Source organism: Typopeltis vanoorti, chromosome 12 (assembly GCF_054136105.1).
Source record: "Typopeltis vanoorti isolate ZY-2024b chromosome 12, IOZ_Tvanoo_1.0, whole genome shotgun sequence".
In the NCBI taxonomy this organism is placed as follows: Eukaryota; Metazoa; Arthropoda; class Arachnida; order Uropygi; family Thelyphonidae; genus Typopeltis; species Typopeltis vanoorti.
Window position 1 is genome coordinate 69,007,551 of NC_143560.1, and position 20,489 is coordinate 69,028,039.

The 20,489-nt window shown below is 35.4% G+C and overlaps 1 protein-coding gene across 2 annotated transcripts in view; it reads right to left on the minus strand.

Moving 5' to 3' along the window:
- LRR (capping protein regulator and myosin 1 linker 1 leucine rich repeat protein) overlaps nucleotides 1-20,489 on the minus strand; it is a 917,109-nt gene that overhangs the window by 58,822 nt on the left and 837,798 nt on the right. For both annotated transcript variants that reach the window (XM_090401192.1, XM_090401191.1), the window contains one exon: nucleotides 14,288-14,413. In XM_090401192.1, coding sequence (XP_090257318.1) covers nucleotides 14,288-14,413 — 126 coding nt within the window. The remainder of the gene's footprint in view (nucleotides 1-14,287; nucleotides 14,414-20,489) is intronic.

Genomic DNA, 20,489 nt, shown 5'->3' on the forward strand with positions numbered 1-20,489 from the left:
TCCACCTCCTCCCCATCAAGAAGGAACCGAGGTGACCAAATCTGGGCACAGTAATCGAGATGAGGTCTTATCAAGGCTCGGTACAGAGGTACAATAACTTGCTTGTCTCTGCTCGTCAAGGTATTTTTCAACAACCAAGTGAGTTGATGAGCTGATTTAGCTACTTTTGCAGTGTGCCCCCTAAACTTCATCTCCTTATCCACCAACACTCCCAAGTCCCATCAATCTCTTGGAGTACAGTTCCACCAATGTGGTATACTGCTGCTAATCTTTTCACCCCAAAATGCATAACTTTACATTTTGTCACATTAAATTGACATCCATTCTCCTTAGCCCAGAACTCCAATCTATCTAAGTCATCCTGCAAGACTTTGACATCTTCTGCATTCACTATTGCCCTACCCAACTTTGCATCATCAGCGAACAAATGAATTGTTCCACTTAGATCCTTCCCTATATCGTTAATGAACAGATTAAACAGCAGTGGTCCAAGAACAGAACCCTGTGGCACACCACTAGTCACAGGCCATCTTTTGGACTCTACTCCTGAATAAACTACTCTTTGATATCTCTCCATCAACCAACCACCTATCCATCTCACCAACCCTATATCCATTCCCATATGTTGTAGTTTACGGATTAGTATTCCATGTGGTATCCTGTCAAACGCCTTGCCAGGTCCAGCAGTATCACTGTAAACCCATTTCCCTTATCCAGTTCAGCCGTCACCTTGTTATAAAACTTGAGCAAGTTACTGAAGCATGATCTACCCTTCACAAAGCCATGCTGTCCCCTTTACAGTATCTCGTTTTCATCAATCCATTCCTATATTTTTCCCTTGACTACTTTCTCTAAGACCTTGACAATGACTCCTGATATGCTGATCGGTCAGTAATTTGCAACCGTAGTCTTGGATCCTGCTTTATGCAGTGAAACTATTTTCCCCTCTTTCCACACCTTCGGGACTAAGCCAGACCTGAGACTCAGATTAAACAACATGGTCAAGGGCACTGATAATTCTTTAGCCGCTTCACGCAAGACCTGTGCTGGTATACCATCCAATCCCACAGATGTGTTCACATTAAGGTTCTGTAATAGACTAGTCACCTCCACTTCATTCATCACTATTCCCGTATAAACTAATGGTTCCTTCACTTTTTCAATGTCACCACCTGGATGATATGCTTTTGCAAAGTGCGCGCTCAGTAACTCCACTATATCGACTGATTCAGTGACCTCCTTACCATCGTCATTCCTTAAAATCATTTTGCCGTGTACAGTTTTTTTTCTTGCTTGCAGCATATTGAAAGAACTGTTTTGGATTCTCTTTTGCTTGCAAAGCTAGTTTCCTTTCATAATCCGCTTTTGCTTTTTTTACCACACTCGTTACCTTTCTGGCCTGCACTTTATACCGTTCGTGTGCCTGCAGGTCACCCCTTTCTTTAAATTCCCTCCACAGTTGTTTCTTTTTTTGCAGCTCAAGCTTAATGGTGTTATTCATCCATTTAACCCCTACTTGTTTTACTATTCGGACCCTAGGTATACAATCAGCCATTACCTCCTGTAAATGCTCCTTGACCACTTCCCATGCTCTATCGACGTCCAGCCCTTGCAGTTGTACATGTCATGGCACTGATCCAAACAATCTCCTAAGCTTGTCATACTTGCCAGCACGGTAATTCCACATATACCCTGTCTTAATCGAAAATTCCACACCTTTAGCCACCTCCCAAGTCAAGACCTTATGATCACTCTCACCAATAGGTGGCAACATGGTCATATTCATTACAGTCAAATTCTCAGATGCTATTACCAGGTCAAGCACTCTCACACCCCTAGTATTTTCAATTACATGCTGTCTCAGATAGTTATCCCTTAATAATTGAATAAAATCCTTTTCCTTCCTCACATGTGTCCTCTCCTCCTTCCAATCAATGTTACCATAATTGAAATTATCAAATACAAGTTCTTATAATATTAACATAGTAATAATTAAAATATCTTAATAATATTTAATAGTCTTTTTATTATTAATACATATATCTTGATTAAATAATTAAATATTAGACAAAATTAAGGTAGTTATATGAATATTAAATTATAAAATAAGTTATTTACATTAAATAATGTCCACAAGTTTAGCCTTTGTGATGGAAGATCATGTTGGATTTTGAAGCAAATAATAATTACTCCAATCTCTATATATTCAGAATCCAACAGCTGCCTCAACTCTCCTAGCTACATCTTCCTTCTGCAGAACAGGAAGAGGAAAGTGTTCTTTTGTTAAATCAGATGTCCCTTGCCAAAGGCTATCCAACCTGGATCCCCACTTTTTGATATGCTTTGGTTCAAGATGTCTTTACCTCACTTGACAGCCTTCATTTGCTGACTTTATTGCTTCCCTGATTCTGATTACAATGGTGCCCTTTTTGTCTACTTATCACTAAAAGTTGATTTCATACAATTCAATTACCATAATTGTGAGATGGTCTTTTTAGAAGACTATGGCACAATAACATAAACTGGCTCTCTTTCTCTAACACTGATCAAACCAAATCATTTGCCATCAGTCATGATCTCCCACAAATACTAACTCACTAAACCAGAATCCAGGCCATTCTCATCACTTTGGGTCTCTCAACCAGCCAACATGCCTCTAAATCCATTGTGGATGTCTGCTCTTCTCCTGGCAATTCTAACCATAATCTATCCAAGTTTCATTTTCTAAAGATCATTCTCCTCCTAGCCAATCTCACTAGGATAACCTAAAGAATTTTTATGCCTCTTTTCCATGGTTAGATTACTGTTTCACTCACCTGATCTGACCACATCTGCACTGAACTGATAACAGATAATCCCCTGGAATGAGAGTCTTCATTCCCCACTCTACTGAAAACCCTTAATCTTTATCCAAGCCCTAGTTTTATAACGAATGTGCTTCTGCAAACCATGACAAAATGCAGCATGTGTGTTCAATGGCTTAAATTCAAAATGGCAGCTAACATTATGGCCCGAAAGAGGTGTAAAAATGTTAATGACAATTCCAAAGCTGACTTTATAAGAATGAAATGCAATAAGCTTGTCTTTTGCTCAACAACTGGCAGTTGATTGCTGGTCAGGCTGTTTGGCATAACTTCTGCCCTCCCCTGTTTCTACCCTTCACACATCCTAATGGTAACATGGTAACCTCAACCAAGTATACAGCAGACCTCTTGAAATCAGTCTTTTCCTTCAACTCTTGTTTAGACAATAAAGGCAAATCACTTCCTGCACTACAACATGCAGTCCATTGCATAGCTCCTCTGATCTTTTTCCAGAAGGGTATCAGAAAAAATCCTGATTAATCTTGATACTAATAAGTCTCCTAATCCAGATGGTGTTTCTCCAACTTGTGCCTCAAAATTAACACCCATTCTGGATACACTGATGTTCATCTGGCACCTATCTAACAGCATGGAAGCAAGCATTTATACAGCTTGTCTCCTAAAAAAGGAGATCTGATGAAGGGAAATTTATTCATTGAGTTCACACTATTTGAGTGTGTCTATAGACAAAAAAGAGAAGGTTGCCTAACTGGGAGCAGACTGTAAAATTATGTGTGTGTATGTATGCATGTACACATACACATATACAATAAAGCCAAGAGGTAATTTTTTAGGTCTATACACAAATGCAAGAAGCATGAGAAACAAAGGGGATAGAGATTGTTGCCTTGGTGAGTATGTTTTGGCCTAAGATTATTGGCATCAGTGAAACCTGGTTATCAGATTCAGATGTAGTAATTGGAATCTGATGTAAAAGGTATAGTATTTTTAGCAAGACAGAAGAGCAGGAGGAAGGGGGAGGATACTACTAATGGTATCAGATGATTTATGTCTAGCTATGGTAGAAACTCATAAAGACAATAATAATGCCCCATGTAGCAGTGAGTCAGGTTATCTGGGTGAGGTCAAAGCTAACAGGATAAAATATATGATGCTACAGACCTGGTGGTTCAGTTGCTGGGGTACAATGAAATGCATTGGCATTTCATCATCCATTACCTCCCCCCCCTTGCGGTAACATTCTAATTAGTTACTTTTAACCTGCGCCCTTGTAGACAAATGGATGTAGACATCAGCAAGTTGTAGAAGCATATTTATTTAGTGTTGACTGTCTAGACAGCACAGATACTTGAACTTGTGCAAACCATGATGAATTTTTGTATCTACATCGATTTAAGTGAATTAATTTAGTGTTTGCAATTTTACAGGTTAGAGCTAAATGAAATAAGGGCAACATTAATATTAGAAATATTACATTAGCAGTTTTAGTGTGTGAAACCTTCAAAATATCACTGGTGAAAGTCAAGTGGAAAAGAACTGTAAATTTGTGTAAATGTGAGTGGCTGGACAAAGGTGTTGAAATGGCAATGTCAAAGAGCAACATGTGAGTTGCACTTGAAATATTTAGGTATGATGAGGATGATGGTGTTGTGTGCTTGTATTGCTGAAATGCTAAATTGTTGGAAAATTTTTCAAAAGGTGTGATGATGTGTGGAAGCTTGATTTTTTGAAGTTGCTTGCACATAATATGTTTTACATGCAAACATGGACTGAAAAAAAAAATTAGAGGGAACATTGGTGGTGAGTCATTTACTTCGAAGTAAAGACCAGGAATGATGTTTGAAATGCTTCAGTTGCCCATAATCAAGTGTTAAGCAGATGTTCAGAGAGGTGGAGCAAAGAACGTCACATCAGCCTACACCTTGGAAAGTAGAAGACATAGTATAAAAAATGTTCGTTGCTCTTTGTCACTTACAATGTATGCATGGCAGAAATATTATTATTTTTTTAAATCAAATATGAGTCCCAAGAACTTTGGCTTTATTGCAACTGTGATTATTGATTGTCCTAATCTTAGCTCTGGGTTCGGGTTAAGATTATGTTTGCAGCACTATAAATGGTCTTCTGGAGTTAAAACCTAAATCTCATTTACAAGCATCCAGATGAAAAGATAGTCAAAGGCTTGCTGAAACTATTTTTCTATGACTTTCTATGTCTTTCTCACATTGCAAGGAATGGTCAAGTCTTTCTCACATTGCAAGGAATGGTCAAGTCTTCCACACAGAGGGCACTACTTATGGCAGGAGAAAGTTGTTTTGTTGCTTAGTTTACTTTGAATGTAAACAGTGAAAAAAAACTAACTCTTGTGGAACTCCCTCCACTTGGAGGAAGGATTTTCTATTCAACTGAACCACAAGGTTCAGTTGAACAGAAAATTTCTGATGAAATGAGGGAGATTGTCCTCTACAACCAAAGTGGTATACATGTTTAAGTATACACCACCAAGATATCATATGCTGTCTTTAAGTCAAAGAAAGAAAGGAAGTGATGCTTTTAGAAATCTGAGAGTATCTTAAAAAAAAAAAAAAAAAAGATTATTACTGTCTAAAACCATAAAAGATGAGAGTTAATAAATTTTTCCAAGATTGTGCACTGATAGCTAGTCAGGGAAATTAGACATTAATTTTTTGGAGTTTTTGGATCATTTACTGGCTTTGGAAAGGCAATAATAATTGCTTTTCACTAGGAATCTGGCAATTCCTGTGAAAAGAAAATTATGTTAAAGAGGCAGTGCAATGCAAATGATCCATGGAAGATGGTAACAAATGTTTGACCATATTATAATGGATGATGCCATCTGGTCCTACAGTAGCTGATTGAGATTGTACAAAAGCAGCTTCTTGTTCTTGTTTCTTGAATTGCCTGTTATAAAGTTTCAGGCTGTTTAAAGAAAAGAATTTGAGGTTTTCATGTTTTGCTTTTTAGGGTAGGAATTTTTTTTTTTTGGGGGGGGGAGATATTGCTGATGTTTTGGCCCAACCTCTCCCCAGCAGTTGCTTTTTTCAGCTACTGTACATTCACTTAAGATTGAAAGTGGGTGAGTGGTATATTTACAAGGTTCTGCAAATAGCATTTCCTCAATCTCTCTTCATACCTAATATTCCAGTGAATTCATGCTACCTTATTCAGTCCTCTCAGGACACTCTCCAATTTATGATCATCTCCCCCCCCCCACTCCCCCATGAAAAATGGGTGACAGTAAAAATATGTAGATAAATGAAAGACATACAATGGAGACATAACTTCTTTACTTCTACATGTCAAGGTCCTCCTCATCATTGCCATAATATGTTATGACGTCTTCATGATTTTAGCAATGTGATCTCTAAGCTTCAGGTTCCTGTCTGCCACCACTCCCTAATATCTCATCTCCTCCATCTCCTTTGGAATTTCTCCACCAGTTGTATACTTTGCACTCTTGCCTACTAAAATTCAAATCTTACTCTTACTCCTTTAAGGACAAATCTGCTCTACTACTCATAGTTTTCCAGTTAAACATATCCCAATATCATTAACATACAAATTCAACAGCTCATCCCTACATATTATATCACTTGTGACTTTCCTGTTCTGAGATAAAACTTCTTCCCATCACTCCCAAACAACTTTATTATACCTGACAGCCAATTCCTTACCCAACTCACTAATCTATTATCTAATGTTGTCTTCCAGTTAGGTACTAACTTGTTCTGGCAATCTATTAAAGACATTTGAAAAATTAAATTTACCACTGTATTTGCATCTCCAGGTTCAATGCATTTGTTACTTTGTAATACATAAGCAGAATTTATAAAACATAATCTTCCTTTTAACAGACTCATACTACCCATCAAGCAAAATACTGCTGTTATCAACCTAGTTTTGGATCCTAGCTGTTTCCAACACCTTCATGACAGACACACAGATTGGCTTATTTGAAGTTGCAGTTTTATTATCCCTTTGTAAGTGACATAATATTTAATCTTTTGGGGCATTCTATTGAAAGACATTTTATTAAATCGGTATGTTAAGACACTTGAAACTTGTACCACTTGAGTTTTTCCTCTCCTAAATATATATTTATTTAGGGTAAATTTGAACTAATTAACGTTCCATGTTTGACATCAAACATGGAACGTTAATTATATCACAAAAACATTTTATGATAAAAAAGCAATAAACTACAGTGTGTTTTATGCAGGGCTGTACTGGCAATTTTTTAAATACTGGTCAATTTTTTTTTTAATTAATTAATTTTTTTAAAAAAAGATAGCTGGTTCTATTTCTGTAAAACTGGTAGTAGAGATAATCTCTACTCAGACTGCCATGTAGGGAAGGGAGGAAGGAAGTACAAAGGGCAGCAAAATAAATGCACATCTTCTGGAATTTCCATGTCACCATATACATGCTTATCAATCGATGCTGCTAGTCACTGTGGAAGTGAGTGGCAGTTGCTCTACAGTTTATAGCCATTGTCAGTTTAACAACTGGCTTGCAAATGCTTAACATTTGACTCACATGAGCTGGATCCAGCACACCACTGGTTTTATGACACTTGGTCTCCTAATATTGAACCTTTGAAGTATTTCTGACATAAGAGAAATGAATCACTCCATTTTTTGTTATTTGCAGTTTTCCTAAATGGAAAACTGCAAATAATAGAAATTCCATGCAGAATTTCATTCAGATGTCATGTCTTTAAATTATAGTAGTGCAATACTGTGGAAACTCATTTCATCCTACAAAACAGACAAACCAGTCAGAAGAACACACACAAGTAACAGACATAATACACTGGCCTCACAGCTTTAGTTGTTTCAGCCATAATTCCAAATATTCCAGTCCACCTTAACCACTTTTGTTCATGCTTGTATTCAATACATTCCCCTTTATGTCAAATTAGCCCACCTTCCTGAGAAATTCTTACACCAGTTTGTCCTTTTTATCATAAAATACTCATATTTCTTAGTAGATACATTTTGCATACCACACTGCAAGGAACAACTCATATCAAAGTTAAACAAATGACTAAATGTTGCTCCAAATTGTACTCCATTAAATTTTATCCACAATGGAGGCATTATTATTGCCATTTCAAATATCAAAACAGCTCAGTTAGAGTGAAAACTGTTTCAATTACAGTGAAAATTGATAATCAATAATAACTTTTCTTTTTCATTATCAATTTGAACTATTTTATCAATAAAAAGGGAATTTTATTGATAAAATAGTTCACATTGGGAAATTATAATGGACATATAAAATGGTAGAATATGTGCTGTAGATGTAATTTTGTTTTTGATTTTCAAGTGGTACCTGTGCTATAGAGAACAATGCAATGAAAACACATATGGGCAAAAAAAGTTTATTAATAAAATAAAACACAAAGACAGGAAGACATTATCAAAATAATTATACAACAGAATGGCTTCAACCCAAAGATCCAGCATATCAGATATACATACAAGCCTGAATTCCAAATCTGCATACAGAATCCCAGTCCCCTATATTATTGAAATCTAAGAACCAATTTGAAGAATTCTAAGAAAATATAACCTTGCACATGCCTTTCTTCCTGTCAATAAATTGTTCCCTATGTTACCTCTCACCAAAGATAAACCACCTCTCACCAAAGATAAACCACCTCTCTCTCGTTCCAGCAATACTTGTACCATAAGGTTTCATAAATTAACATGATAACACAAGTTAAAGAGTGAATAATCTATATATACAGTGTGTATGTGTGTGTGTATATATATATTTTAAATTTAAAAGCCATATATTTCAATCTGAAAATTACAGGTCAGATCAGTAAAATCAGGCAGTTGAATACAAGTAGAACATGAACAACAGAGTATTTAAAACAGGTAAAAGCTGTGTGTTGCTATACAGAGAACAATGTAAAAGAATAACTGAGGAAGCATAGTATTATTAATTTAAATATATGTGTGTGTGATTAGAATAAGGCTTTCCCATACCTTCAATAGTGAGAGGCAGTCATTCTGATTAAAGTTTGAATTATGGAGTAAAGCCTTGGTGCTGTCTTTAAATACATTTGAATACTTATGGTAGCAGCGATGAAGTATTTCTTTTAATTAATATGAAAAACACAAGGAATAAGTAATGCTATTTATTTAAGGCCATACATTTCATCCTGAACATTACAGGCCACCATCATCATCATTGGCCACTGATGAAATATATGGCCTTAACCACCTTACCGGCCATTATGGATCAAATACGCATCCTCATACGCTTCGTATCCATCATATATTTCAATGTAATATTAATGGTATTACAATTTTAATATGCACTTCGCATCTATGTTTACTTGGACGTATATATACGTCCTGGCTGGTAGCATGGTTAAATGAATAACATTACTTATTCCTTGTATTTTTTGTGCTAATTAAAAGAAACCTTTCATGGCACAAGTATCTCTTAAACAACAATGGAGCAAGCACATTTCAAAACCATTGAATATTGTGGTAAGTATCCATTCCATGTTGAACAAGGCTAGATTTTTCAGATTTCCTATTAGTGTTCTTGCATTTTTTTCCCCTCCACTGAATGCCCAGTTTCTCCAAAGTAAGTAAGATGACTGTCACATGGAGTTTTTTAGACCCAGGAAGCATTTGAGGGGATCATTTATCTTTAGAAGATTGGAACTAAGCTGATAGTTTTGAAAGAAATGAATGTAGCTACTATATTATCCTTAAAAGGATTCTAGAGATTGGTTCCAAGATGCCAGAAATGTATGGAATAGGAACTCTTCATACAGAGCAGGCAAAGTGAATTTTCCAGAGGCACATTAGTGAAGATGGATTCAGTATTGACAGATTGAAAGGACCCATAGGAAGGCCTCTCTCTCTCCTGCTTAAGCTTGGATTATAGGAATCAAAGTCACATTGTATGGTCTGCTCTGAGAAGTCATTGAGATTCATGTATTGTTTGATGTTCAGAGGTTCCTGCTGTAGTTGTCATGTAGAGCATATAATGTAAGCCCAATGTAACAAAGTTTTGAAAATCCAATGTTCAGAAGGATGGCAAGCATTTGCTGTTGAATATAGTGTTCAGTAATGGTAGGTTTTCGATAAACTGAAGTAATTTGTTCACCTGACAATGAGTAGCAGAGTAGGATGTCCAGGAAGATTAGTTTCCTTTTTTTTTCTCTATTTCCATTGTGAAATTAATTCATGCAAGTGTAGATTGTTTATATTTGCTAGAAAGGCAGGTAATGTATCTTTGCTGTGTGGATCAGATAGCAAAAATATTGTCTATATAATGTACCCAAAATGAAGGCTGAAGGTATATGGATGAGAATAAGGTGTCTTCTAATGTTCTAGATAAAATTTGGTTAGAGCAAGAGAGAGAGTGAACTTCCTATGGCAGTCCCTTCAATCTGTCAATACTGAATCCCTCTTCACTAATGTGCTTCTGGAAAATTCACTGTGCCTGCTCTTACAAGCCTTTCTTCCACATATAGTGAAATTATATGACTGTTATTCACACAGGTTATTTTCTTTGTCAATACAGACTCTACAGACAAATTAAAAGCACTGAGATGTAGAGTTCATTTATTTATTTTATTTATTTTTTATTTTTATCAAACCCATCACAGTGAGAGGTTGTAAAACCTATAACTCACTAGTGCTATGTGTGCACATGTGGTTAAGGAGCAAGATGCATTTCAAAGTTGTCCTTGAACAGCTGGAGTACATACTATTTTGAGAAAGTGTGTGTGGAAAGGTGTTCCAAAGAATAAAAGTTTGGAATGAAAAAAGAAAAAGGGAAGCCGATGTGACAAGCTTGAACCTGAGCCATGTATTAATGTTGACCAATAGCTGCTTATATTTTACATGATTAATAGAAAGTGGAGGAATGATGTGGGTGATTTGGTGGAGCAGTGTCTATGAAACTACCTATAGAAAAAGAAGAGTAGAAATACAGTATCTATGCAAAAAGAAACTATTGTTATTATAACATCTGACCTTCATGGAGTCGGAGACTCATTGTGGGAGGTACACACTATTGCACACAATGCGCATTCAACTGTGATTTAACCACGCTACCGGCCAAGACATCTATAGACATCAAGGTTATCATGGATGTGAAGTGCTTATTAAAATTGCAATACCATTGATATTACATTGAAATATATGATGGATACGAAGCGTATGAGGATGCATATTTTATTCATAATGACCGGTTAGGTGGTTAAACTGATTCAATGTGTCTACATTCACAACACACAATCAGGCAATGCATTCCGCTCACGAACCACTCTCCAAGCAAAGAACCTTCTCCTCACTCCTCTGTTCATACCCTCCTTATACAGTTTCCAGTGATGGCCTCTTGTTCTACACACCCCTCTCCCATTCCAAGAAAAATCTCTTCCATGTCAACCTGATCACAACCCCTGACTAGCTTATATGTTTCAATCATATCCCTCCTCTTCCTCCTACTCACGAGGATCAGCAACTTACATTCTCTCAATTTGTCCTCGTACTCCACATTTCAAAGCCCACTGACCACCTTTGTGAATCTTCTCTGGACCCTTTCCAACCTATTATTGTCACCATGAAACCCGGTGACCAAATCAGTGCACAATAATCCATATGAAGCCTGATCAAGGTCTTATACAATGGCATCATAACTTCTCTATTTCTGCATGTCAGGGTCCTCTATATCACTGCCAACTGTGCTTTGATGAAATGAAGTAAGCCTTATGAGCAAGTGGGGAGGGATCATTTTATTAAGCTAATTACCATCTTCAGGTATTCATTCATATAAGCATTCTTAGAGATGTTTCCAGTGCACCAATCCAAATGTGAGAACAGTATTCCAAGATTGGGTGAGTTGGGGACTTATATAGTGTTAGGAGTTGTTCAGAAGAATAGTGTCATGAACAGAAGAGAATACCAAGTTTTTTTGAGATTGAGTCAAGATGGCTAAGGATGTATTGTGTTTCATTCACACCAGGAAAAACTAGATATGTAAATCAATTCAACTCTATAATACTGAAAAAATCAAAACAAGACTGTGTTTTGGTAGAACTGAAGTTCACTAGAATGTCCTCACTCCACTGGAGAATAGCAAGGAGATCCATGTTTAAAACATTTGTAATATGTTATGGAAGGTCATGAAGATGGATAATTTAAGCACTACAAAGTTTGCTAAATGAGAAGAAAAATTGGTGCACTGCCATCAGCAAAACTACAGATAAGAACTGAGGTTAGTGATGAGAGGTCATTAATGTATAAGAGGAAGAGATTGGTGATGAACTTTAGCACTGATGGGAAATCACAAGAGAGAGAGAAAACATGTCATGGCACAAAGTGAATAACAGAGGAAACATGAAATTCAACTGCAAAGATGGAAAGAAAACCATAACATGGTAAATTTGTAACTAGACTTTATACTAGACCTGATCAAATGCTCTGAAAATGTTAAGAGTCATGATTTGTGTCCAAAGGTAATCTTGGCTAAGAGATATGCCATGGAGCAAGAGTGATGAATTCACATTGGCGATCACTAATTGGTGAACTTCCAAGAAGAGTGAAAGTAAGTATATTAAATATTGTGATAAGTTCTCTGGAATATATCACTATATTCCAGAGAACAGTCATGAGAAAGCAACTAGGTAATAGCCTGATTACTGACTTTTTGTATCATTTTCTAAGGGGGGGGGGGGAGCTGAGAATATAAATTTCCTTTCATGCTGTCAAGTAAATGCAAGACAAATATGATAGCTTGTAAAGATGAATAGAATGTGGTTAATTCTGCAGTGCAAATTTGTAATGTGATTGGGAAGATAACCTACAGATATGAAAATATGTTATCTGCAAGTTATTAAGAATTCATCTAGCGCCTTCCTAGATCAAAATTGTAGGAGGCATGCAATCTTTCCCAGATTACAGTAAGCTGTACTTGATAAAAAAAAAATGACTGAAAGACGTCTGTAACACCACCTATAGATAAGCCATGAGAGCACCTTTGTCTTTAGGTTATGTTAAAATGGTACCAGCTGAATGAGATAGACATACAGAGGCAGAAGCATGGAAGACATAATCCAACAATCTTACTAAGGAATTAAAAGGCTTGATCCCTGTTCAAGCAGGATAAAAGTTTTTTTGAAATTAGTCTCTTTCAAAGATGGATTTTATTAACTTTTATTTTTTTTAAAACAGTTGTAAGTTGCAGTACAAAATGAGAACAAAGCTGGAATTTTGATCTCAAGTCAGTTTAGATATGCTGTGTTTTATCCTGGGTTGCTTTGTATACTTACTGGTCAATCAAGGTTGGGGGGGGGAGATGAAAGCATTCCAGCAAAAAGAGATTGAAAGACTGAAAAACTAATGACATCATGAAAAGGAATAGCAATTACAGCGTTTTCATCTTATTTGGTACAAATGCAGTGCCAAAGAACACAAGAATAACAATGAATTGAGCACTATATAGAGAAGGTGGTGATTCCCAAGAAGAGAACTGACATTTGCAATATACCTGGAAGGAGAAATAGTTAAAAAAAATGTCCAGGTGTTTGGAAGAGAGGGAGGATTATCTGGTATCCAGGTGAATATATAAAGAATTTATGTTAGATCATTACTAACTGGCATATAACTCATCATCTATTCCAGTTTGATCAGTGGAGTTAGAGAAAGGAAACTAGCTTGAGTTCTGAATATAAAAATCTCACCGAAGAAGACCAGGCTTCAAAGATTAATAATCAAAGAGATCAGAGTAGTTATAGAATGTAGAGAGTGATATTGAAAGTAAATGAATGCAACAAAGTGTGGCAGGGAAATTCTGAGTCAGGATATATTATTAGAGCAGATTTTATCAGTCTGCACAAATGCATATAGCTAAGGTGGACAGTAGCTGTTGAGGCAACTGGTTGAGGTTCTGTGAGAAATAAAGAGTGTTTTTGACCTGAATGTTGTGGTACATATAATTTATGTTTATTTTAAGGCAGAAATATCAGTAAAGTGGATGTGGAAATTTTTAACTATAATGAATTTTTGATATTTGTGTTTTTTATTGTACTTTTATACAATAAAATGATACTTTTATAATATTTTGTTGCATTTTTTGATTTTTTAAATAATTTATTTATAATTTTTATTTAGAGTTTGTGTGGGATATTTTTTATAATCTACAGTATTATTGAATTTATTTTATGTGATGTCTTTCATGGTTAACACAAGACAGCCAGATAGTTATAGAGAATGGAGGGGGGGGGGGCAACTCATAAACAAATTCTCAGATGGCACTCTCATAGTGAAAATGGGAAATGAAAAATGGAAAACCACGTGTAAATGGTTATACTTGCTGGGCAAGCTTAGCTATTAGTATATATTTGTATTATTAATTACACAGTCATCAGACATTACATAATTATGATTATTCATGTGGAGTTTTACCTGACAACCTCATTTCCATATTTCCTCCTACTGATTTTGGACGAGGTTTAGGAGCAATGGGAGGTGGCTTTGGCTTAAGACCAGGTGTTAATCTTCCACTCATATCCCCCAACAGTGGTGATCCTCCTAATGAAGAAAGGGTGGGAGAGAAAAAAGTGAAAAATTAAATACAGAACATATTTCATGTGCAACATAATGCAATTTATAAATTTTAATTTGTAATCAGCAAATGTCACAAACAGTGCACACAGTTTTAATAACTGGTAGTTTGTACATGAAATTAACAAAATTGCCATGAATTACTCAGATCCTTAATTTGTTTAGGTTATTTTAAATAAACCAATTAAATGCATTCAGAGTGAACTTTTATGGAACAAAAAACTATATGGGACAGGAACAAAAATAAATAATTTACTACCTAAATTAACTATTTACATGCTGGGTTTTGCTAGCTTAAGTTGGTATTATTGGGACATTTTAAAGAAACACAACTCAGCAAAGAATGAAATGATCTTGAGAATAAGAAAGTTATGGGCATTAAAATGAGACTGGTGCTTTTCATGGTGATATTCTGTGATAACTGCTAATAGAAAGATATAATTTCTGTTGCAGTTATCTGTAGAACTTGAGCTGCTTCCAAGAATAGTCTGTACTTTAAATTGAAATATGTCTTTGATCAAATGAAATGGTTTTTATTCAGGAAATGCTCTGCTAATTTGCTATCAAGTTGACATAGAATATGGATATAGTATATGTATAATTTGATTAGGAAGAGGTTCATAACATTATTTTCCTTTTCAGTTACAATTGAAACTGTTTCAATAGCCTCATTCGGTGCAGTATTTCACCAGAGTTGTAGTTTGTGCTCTGATGATGTCGGTTAGAACTAGTTAAATATTGTTTCTTCATCTTCAGGTATTTTTTATACTGTTAAAACATTGTTACAAATCAAATAACAAACAACATTTAAGTCTTTATATATGGAGAGAGGTTGTTCTTTTCAAAGAGTCTGGCAAGAAAAAAAATTTTTTTTTCATGTATTCATTTTTCTGAATATTAGAGCCCACTTTTCAAGATGCAGTGCTGGCCTTGAGAACTCAATTCACTCTGTCCTGGGGGGGCTGAAGTTTTAACAATTCCATGTTTCCAGGCAAGGTGGTGATGTGGAGTGGCATGCAGGTGAGTAAAGTTAAAATGCTTCTTAAAGAATTTTTTTTTCCCACACTTTATTTCCAAAATTAAGCAAACATATGTAAACTTAACTTTTTTTTTTTTTTTTTGATATCAAACTATCTATTACAGCCCATCTCAGTCAAATTATTGAATAATATAAATTCAAAGTATTTTTCTTCTATGAATTTACATCTTTTTTTTTACAAAAAAAAAAAAGTTGTAACATGTGCTTTTTTCAATAGCATAAGATTCTGAAAGCAGCAAAACATATTGTCATATAATAAATTTAGTTTAATCCTTTATCCAAGTGTGAGCAAACAAAGTTTGCGCCTGAAAATATCTTCAGGACTGGGGTAAGGTAGTACAACACCGGGCAACTCGTAGCAAAAGTGGACCAAGCAAACATCACTCCTATCTCAGTATCTCCCATTGAGCCGTGGAATGCATTGCCTGATGGAGTGGTGGGAGCGAGAACGGTCAGTGAGTTTAAAGAGTGGTATGATAAACTTTGTGTTTCTCAGGGGGGGACCTCCCCTCGATGAGTCTTGACAGACTTTATGTCTTAGAAAGGACCTCCCTCGATGAGTCTTTTGACTCCTTGGAGGCCTGAATAATAATAATAATAATAATAATAATAATAATAATAATAACATCTCCTTGCAGATATGTATAATGTTATGCATTAAGGGAAGGGCCACTACCCAAACTAGTTATGACCTTTATTGAGGTCTCTTCAGTGGTAACCAGGCCCAGAAGTGGATTACTTCTGGGCCTTTACTTAAATCCACCTTTTTATTAAATTACTCTGGATTTAGAGAAAGATGTTGAAAGTTTATTTTTCACTTGGTTAGACTATAATAAATTTAGTTTAATCCTTTATCCAAGTGTGAGCAAACAAAGTTTGCGCTTGAAAATATCTTCAGGACTGGAGTAAGGTAGTACAACACTGGACAACTCGTAGCAAAGGTGGACCAAGGTGTTGTACTACTCTACCCCAGTCCTGAAGATATTTTCAGGTGCAAACTTTGTTTGCTCACACTTGGATAAAGGATTAAACTAAATTTATTATAGTCTAACCAAGTGCAAAATAAACTTTCAACATCTTTCTCTAAATCCAGAGTAATTTAATAAAAAGGTGGCACACCGATTGGCAACTCCTAAAGGTAAGGATAACCTCACCATTGCTTCTGCCTGGTATCTCCACTTCTGGGCCTGGCTCCTACTGAAGAGACATATGAAAGGCTCTGCTTGGGATAGGTTTTTGCCTGTCTCTGAGTAGGGCCACTGCTGAGATTATATGGCTCCTGCCACTGGGTACAGCCAATACTGAGAAGTTCTTCTCGGTGATAGGGTGGGTGTGTCACTGAGTAGAACAACGCTGAGTTGGGCAATCTTTCGGGATCGTCTAATAATTTTTAGAGAGGTCTTTACTTAAATACACCTCAATAAAGGTCGAAACTAGTCTGGCTAGTGGCTCTACCCTTAATACATAACATTATACATATCTGCAAGGAGATGTGTTTAGCATTATTGGAGATACTGAGATAGGAGTGATGTTAGCTTGGTACGAGTTGCCCGATGTTGTACTACTTTACCCCAGTCCTGAAGATATTTTCAGGCGCAAACTTTGTTTGATCACACTTGGATAAAGGATTAAACTAAATTTATTATAGTCTAACCAAGTGAAAAATAAACTTTCAACATCTTTCTCTAAATCCAGAGTAATTTAATAAACAGGTGGCACACCGTTTGGCAACTCCTATAGGTAAAGATGACCTCAGCATTGCTTCTGCCTGGTATCTCCACTTCTGGGCCTGGCTCCCACTAAAGAGACCTCAATAAAGGTTGAAACTAGTCTGGGTAGTGGCCCTTCCCTTAATGCATAACATTATACACATCTGCAAGGAGATGATGGGTTTTGCATTATGGGAGATACTGAGATAGGAGTGATGTTGGCTTGGTCCACCTTTGCTACGAGTTGCCCGGTGATGTACTACCTTACCCCAGTCCTGAAGATATTTTCAGGGGCAAACTTTGTTTGCTCACACTTGGATAAAGGATTAAACTAAATTTATTATAATCTAACCAGGTGAAAAATAAACTTTCAACAATATTGTCATATAGTAACCAAAGTATTGTTTTCCAGCTTGCAATCTCTAGTTCAGTGAACAGAGAGGGGGGAGAGAGAGAGAGGGTCAATTTTATGGCAAACATTTCTTATAAGTCAAAAAGCATATAAAACCAAGATTAGTAAGCATGGGACTGGCAACTACAAGGGTACCTGAGCTGGATTAGATCATACTTCATGCTTATCTGATGGGTAAATAATTTTCTTGTCTCCTCAATTTCCTTTTGTTGCTTTCTAACTTCAGTGATTCTTTAGACCTTACTAGAGTAACTCAGGTGCTAACGATCTCTATTCTATTCCCCTCCATTCCTTCCATTTTCTATTATTCTACTATACAGCTGGCAGAAAGCTACAAACTGCATATCCCAATCTGTATGGTCAACGTGGGGAGGTTAGAATAAAAACACGAATATGAAGAGAAGAAAGAAAGGCCATAGTGTCCAAGGCCAGAAATATGAAGAAACAGTTCCAAAACTATAAAGAAGTGCTGTCTTGGATGGAAATAACCCCCACCAACTTTTAAAAATGGATAAGTCATTAAATAAGAAACAATCACAGGAATTCTATACATCATCTTCATTATCATCATCAACCATTTTTTGCCCAATGTTGGATGAAGGCCACACCCAAAGTCCTCCATTCATTTCTATCTTGAGCCTTTCTCTGCCACTCAGTTCCTGCAATCTCTTTAATCACATCTTCCCACTGTCTTTTTGGTCTTCCTGTAGTTCTTTTTCCATCTCCTGGATACTATTCTGATATCAACTTTGTCCATTTTTGAGTGTTACTTCTTGCAATATGACCTCTGGGAAGGTCATACTGCATTTCAATAAATAATAATAATTTAAATGTTTCCTTTGAGTGCTTCATGGTGTTTTTCAAAGGTTATGCAACCAAGCTGAATTCTACATATAGTTTCCTCTTTACAGTCACCCTCTACTGTGATCTTTTGTCCTAGATAAACAGAGAAGGTTACTATATCAGTTTCCTGGTGTTTCATTTGTAATGGGTTTTTGGTAATGTATTTATTTTACATTATTTTTGTTTTAAAGATACCAAGAAATTATATACTTGATTTAATCCTTTATCCAAGTGTAAGCAAACAAAGTTTGCACCTGAAATATAATCAGGACTAGGGCAACTCGTATATAGAAGCTAATGACTTCACATCACTTGCCTTAGTATCCCATAATGCAAAGCACATATCCTTACAGGTATGTACACCGCTTTGCATTATGGGATACTAAGGCAAGTGATGTGAAGTCATTAGCTTCTATATACGAGTTGCCCTAGTCCTGATTATATTTCAGGTGCAAACTTTGTTTGCTTACACTTGGATAAAGGATTAAACCAAGTATATAATTTCTTGGTGTCTTTAATTTATAGTATAACCAAGTGGAAAAACTTCAAATTATTTTTGTTTTATCTTTGTTTATATTAAATCCTTTCTTTTTACTTTCTGCATTCAATTCAGTGATCATATGTTGAAGTTCTTCTACAGAGTTTGCTAAAAGAACAATATCATCAGCAAATCACATGTGATTTAGTTATTTTCCATTTACCAAAATTCCTCTATTTTTCCAATCTAGGTTTTTAAAAATTTCTTCTAGGGCTGCTGTAAATAATTTAGATGAAATGGCATCTCCCTGTCCAGCTTCCTTTTCTTATAGGAAATTTCGTTTCTGTTTATGATTTTAAAGATGCAGATGAATTTATATATATATATGACTAAGTATATCAATGAAAGTTTTTTTCAACTCCTAGATTTTTAAGAGCTTCTAAAATAACTAATTTTGAAATTAAATCAAATGCCCAAAATTAATAATGCCAGACCTAATAATTTTTGGTATTCATTTGGCTTTTCAATTATTTGTCTTATTACATAGTTATGATAATATATATGTAATCATATGTAATAATACGTGTAATGTGGATAATCTTATCGGTGATGACATTAATAAACTTAGATAAAGAGCTTGAAGGTATTAAATGGGATATAATTGGAATAAGTGAACATAGACGTTAAGGAAATATGATCCAAGATCTAAACAATGAGTATCTGCTAATAACAAGTGGAAAACAAGATGAAAGCAAACAAGGTGTTAGTTTTTTGATTAACAATGAAATAAAAAATTAAACAGAAGATATTAAATTCATATCAGAAAGACTCTTCCAAATCATAATAAGACAAAATAAAGATATACCTTAAGAATAGTGCAAGTTTATCTATCTACATGGATGAAGAAGAACTTGTTTAAAACCAAATACATTATTTTCTAGAAAATGGTAAACATTATTTTAATATTTAAATTGGAGATTTAAATACTGATGTAAGAAAAAAAAAATCAAATGATGCACCTGTGGAAATTAATGGAAGAAAGAAATCTAAAAATAATAAACACTTTTTTCAAAAAAAAAAAGAAATCTCAAAACAAATGGACCTGGAGACACCCAAATGGCACTAACAAGAATGAAACTGATTACACAGTCCAACACAATTTTTGCTGACTTTTATATGAGACTTGTTTTTTTACTAATTTGGGTGCGTGATTTCAAATATCAAACCCATTTTTCTCTATCACGTCAGGTTTTTCCTCTATGGCATTTTCTTTTTGATAATTTGTAAGTTTTTGATAGTTTTAAGGAGGCAGTACTATTTAGAGGATCAAAAAAATCGATTTTTTAATATTATTTTCTGAAAGTATGTACTTTTAAAAATCTGTTCCTAACTTTTTATCAAGAAATTCGAAAAATTCCCGAAGATATAGCCTATTATTCAAAGCAGTGCGCAGATCAGAATCGGAGCGCTCACTGCTCTCGCTTGTTAGTAAACGAATAAATGCATAAGAACCTGCAATGGCACATACTGGCGCTTTGAATGCAAGAGAGGCCAATAATTAG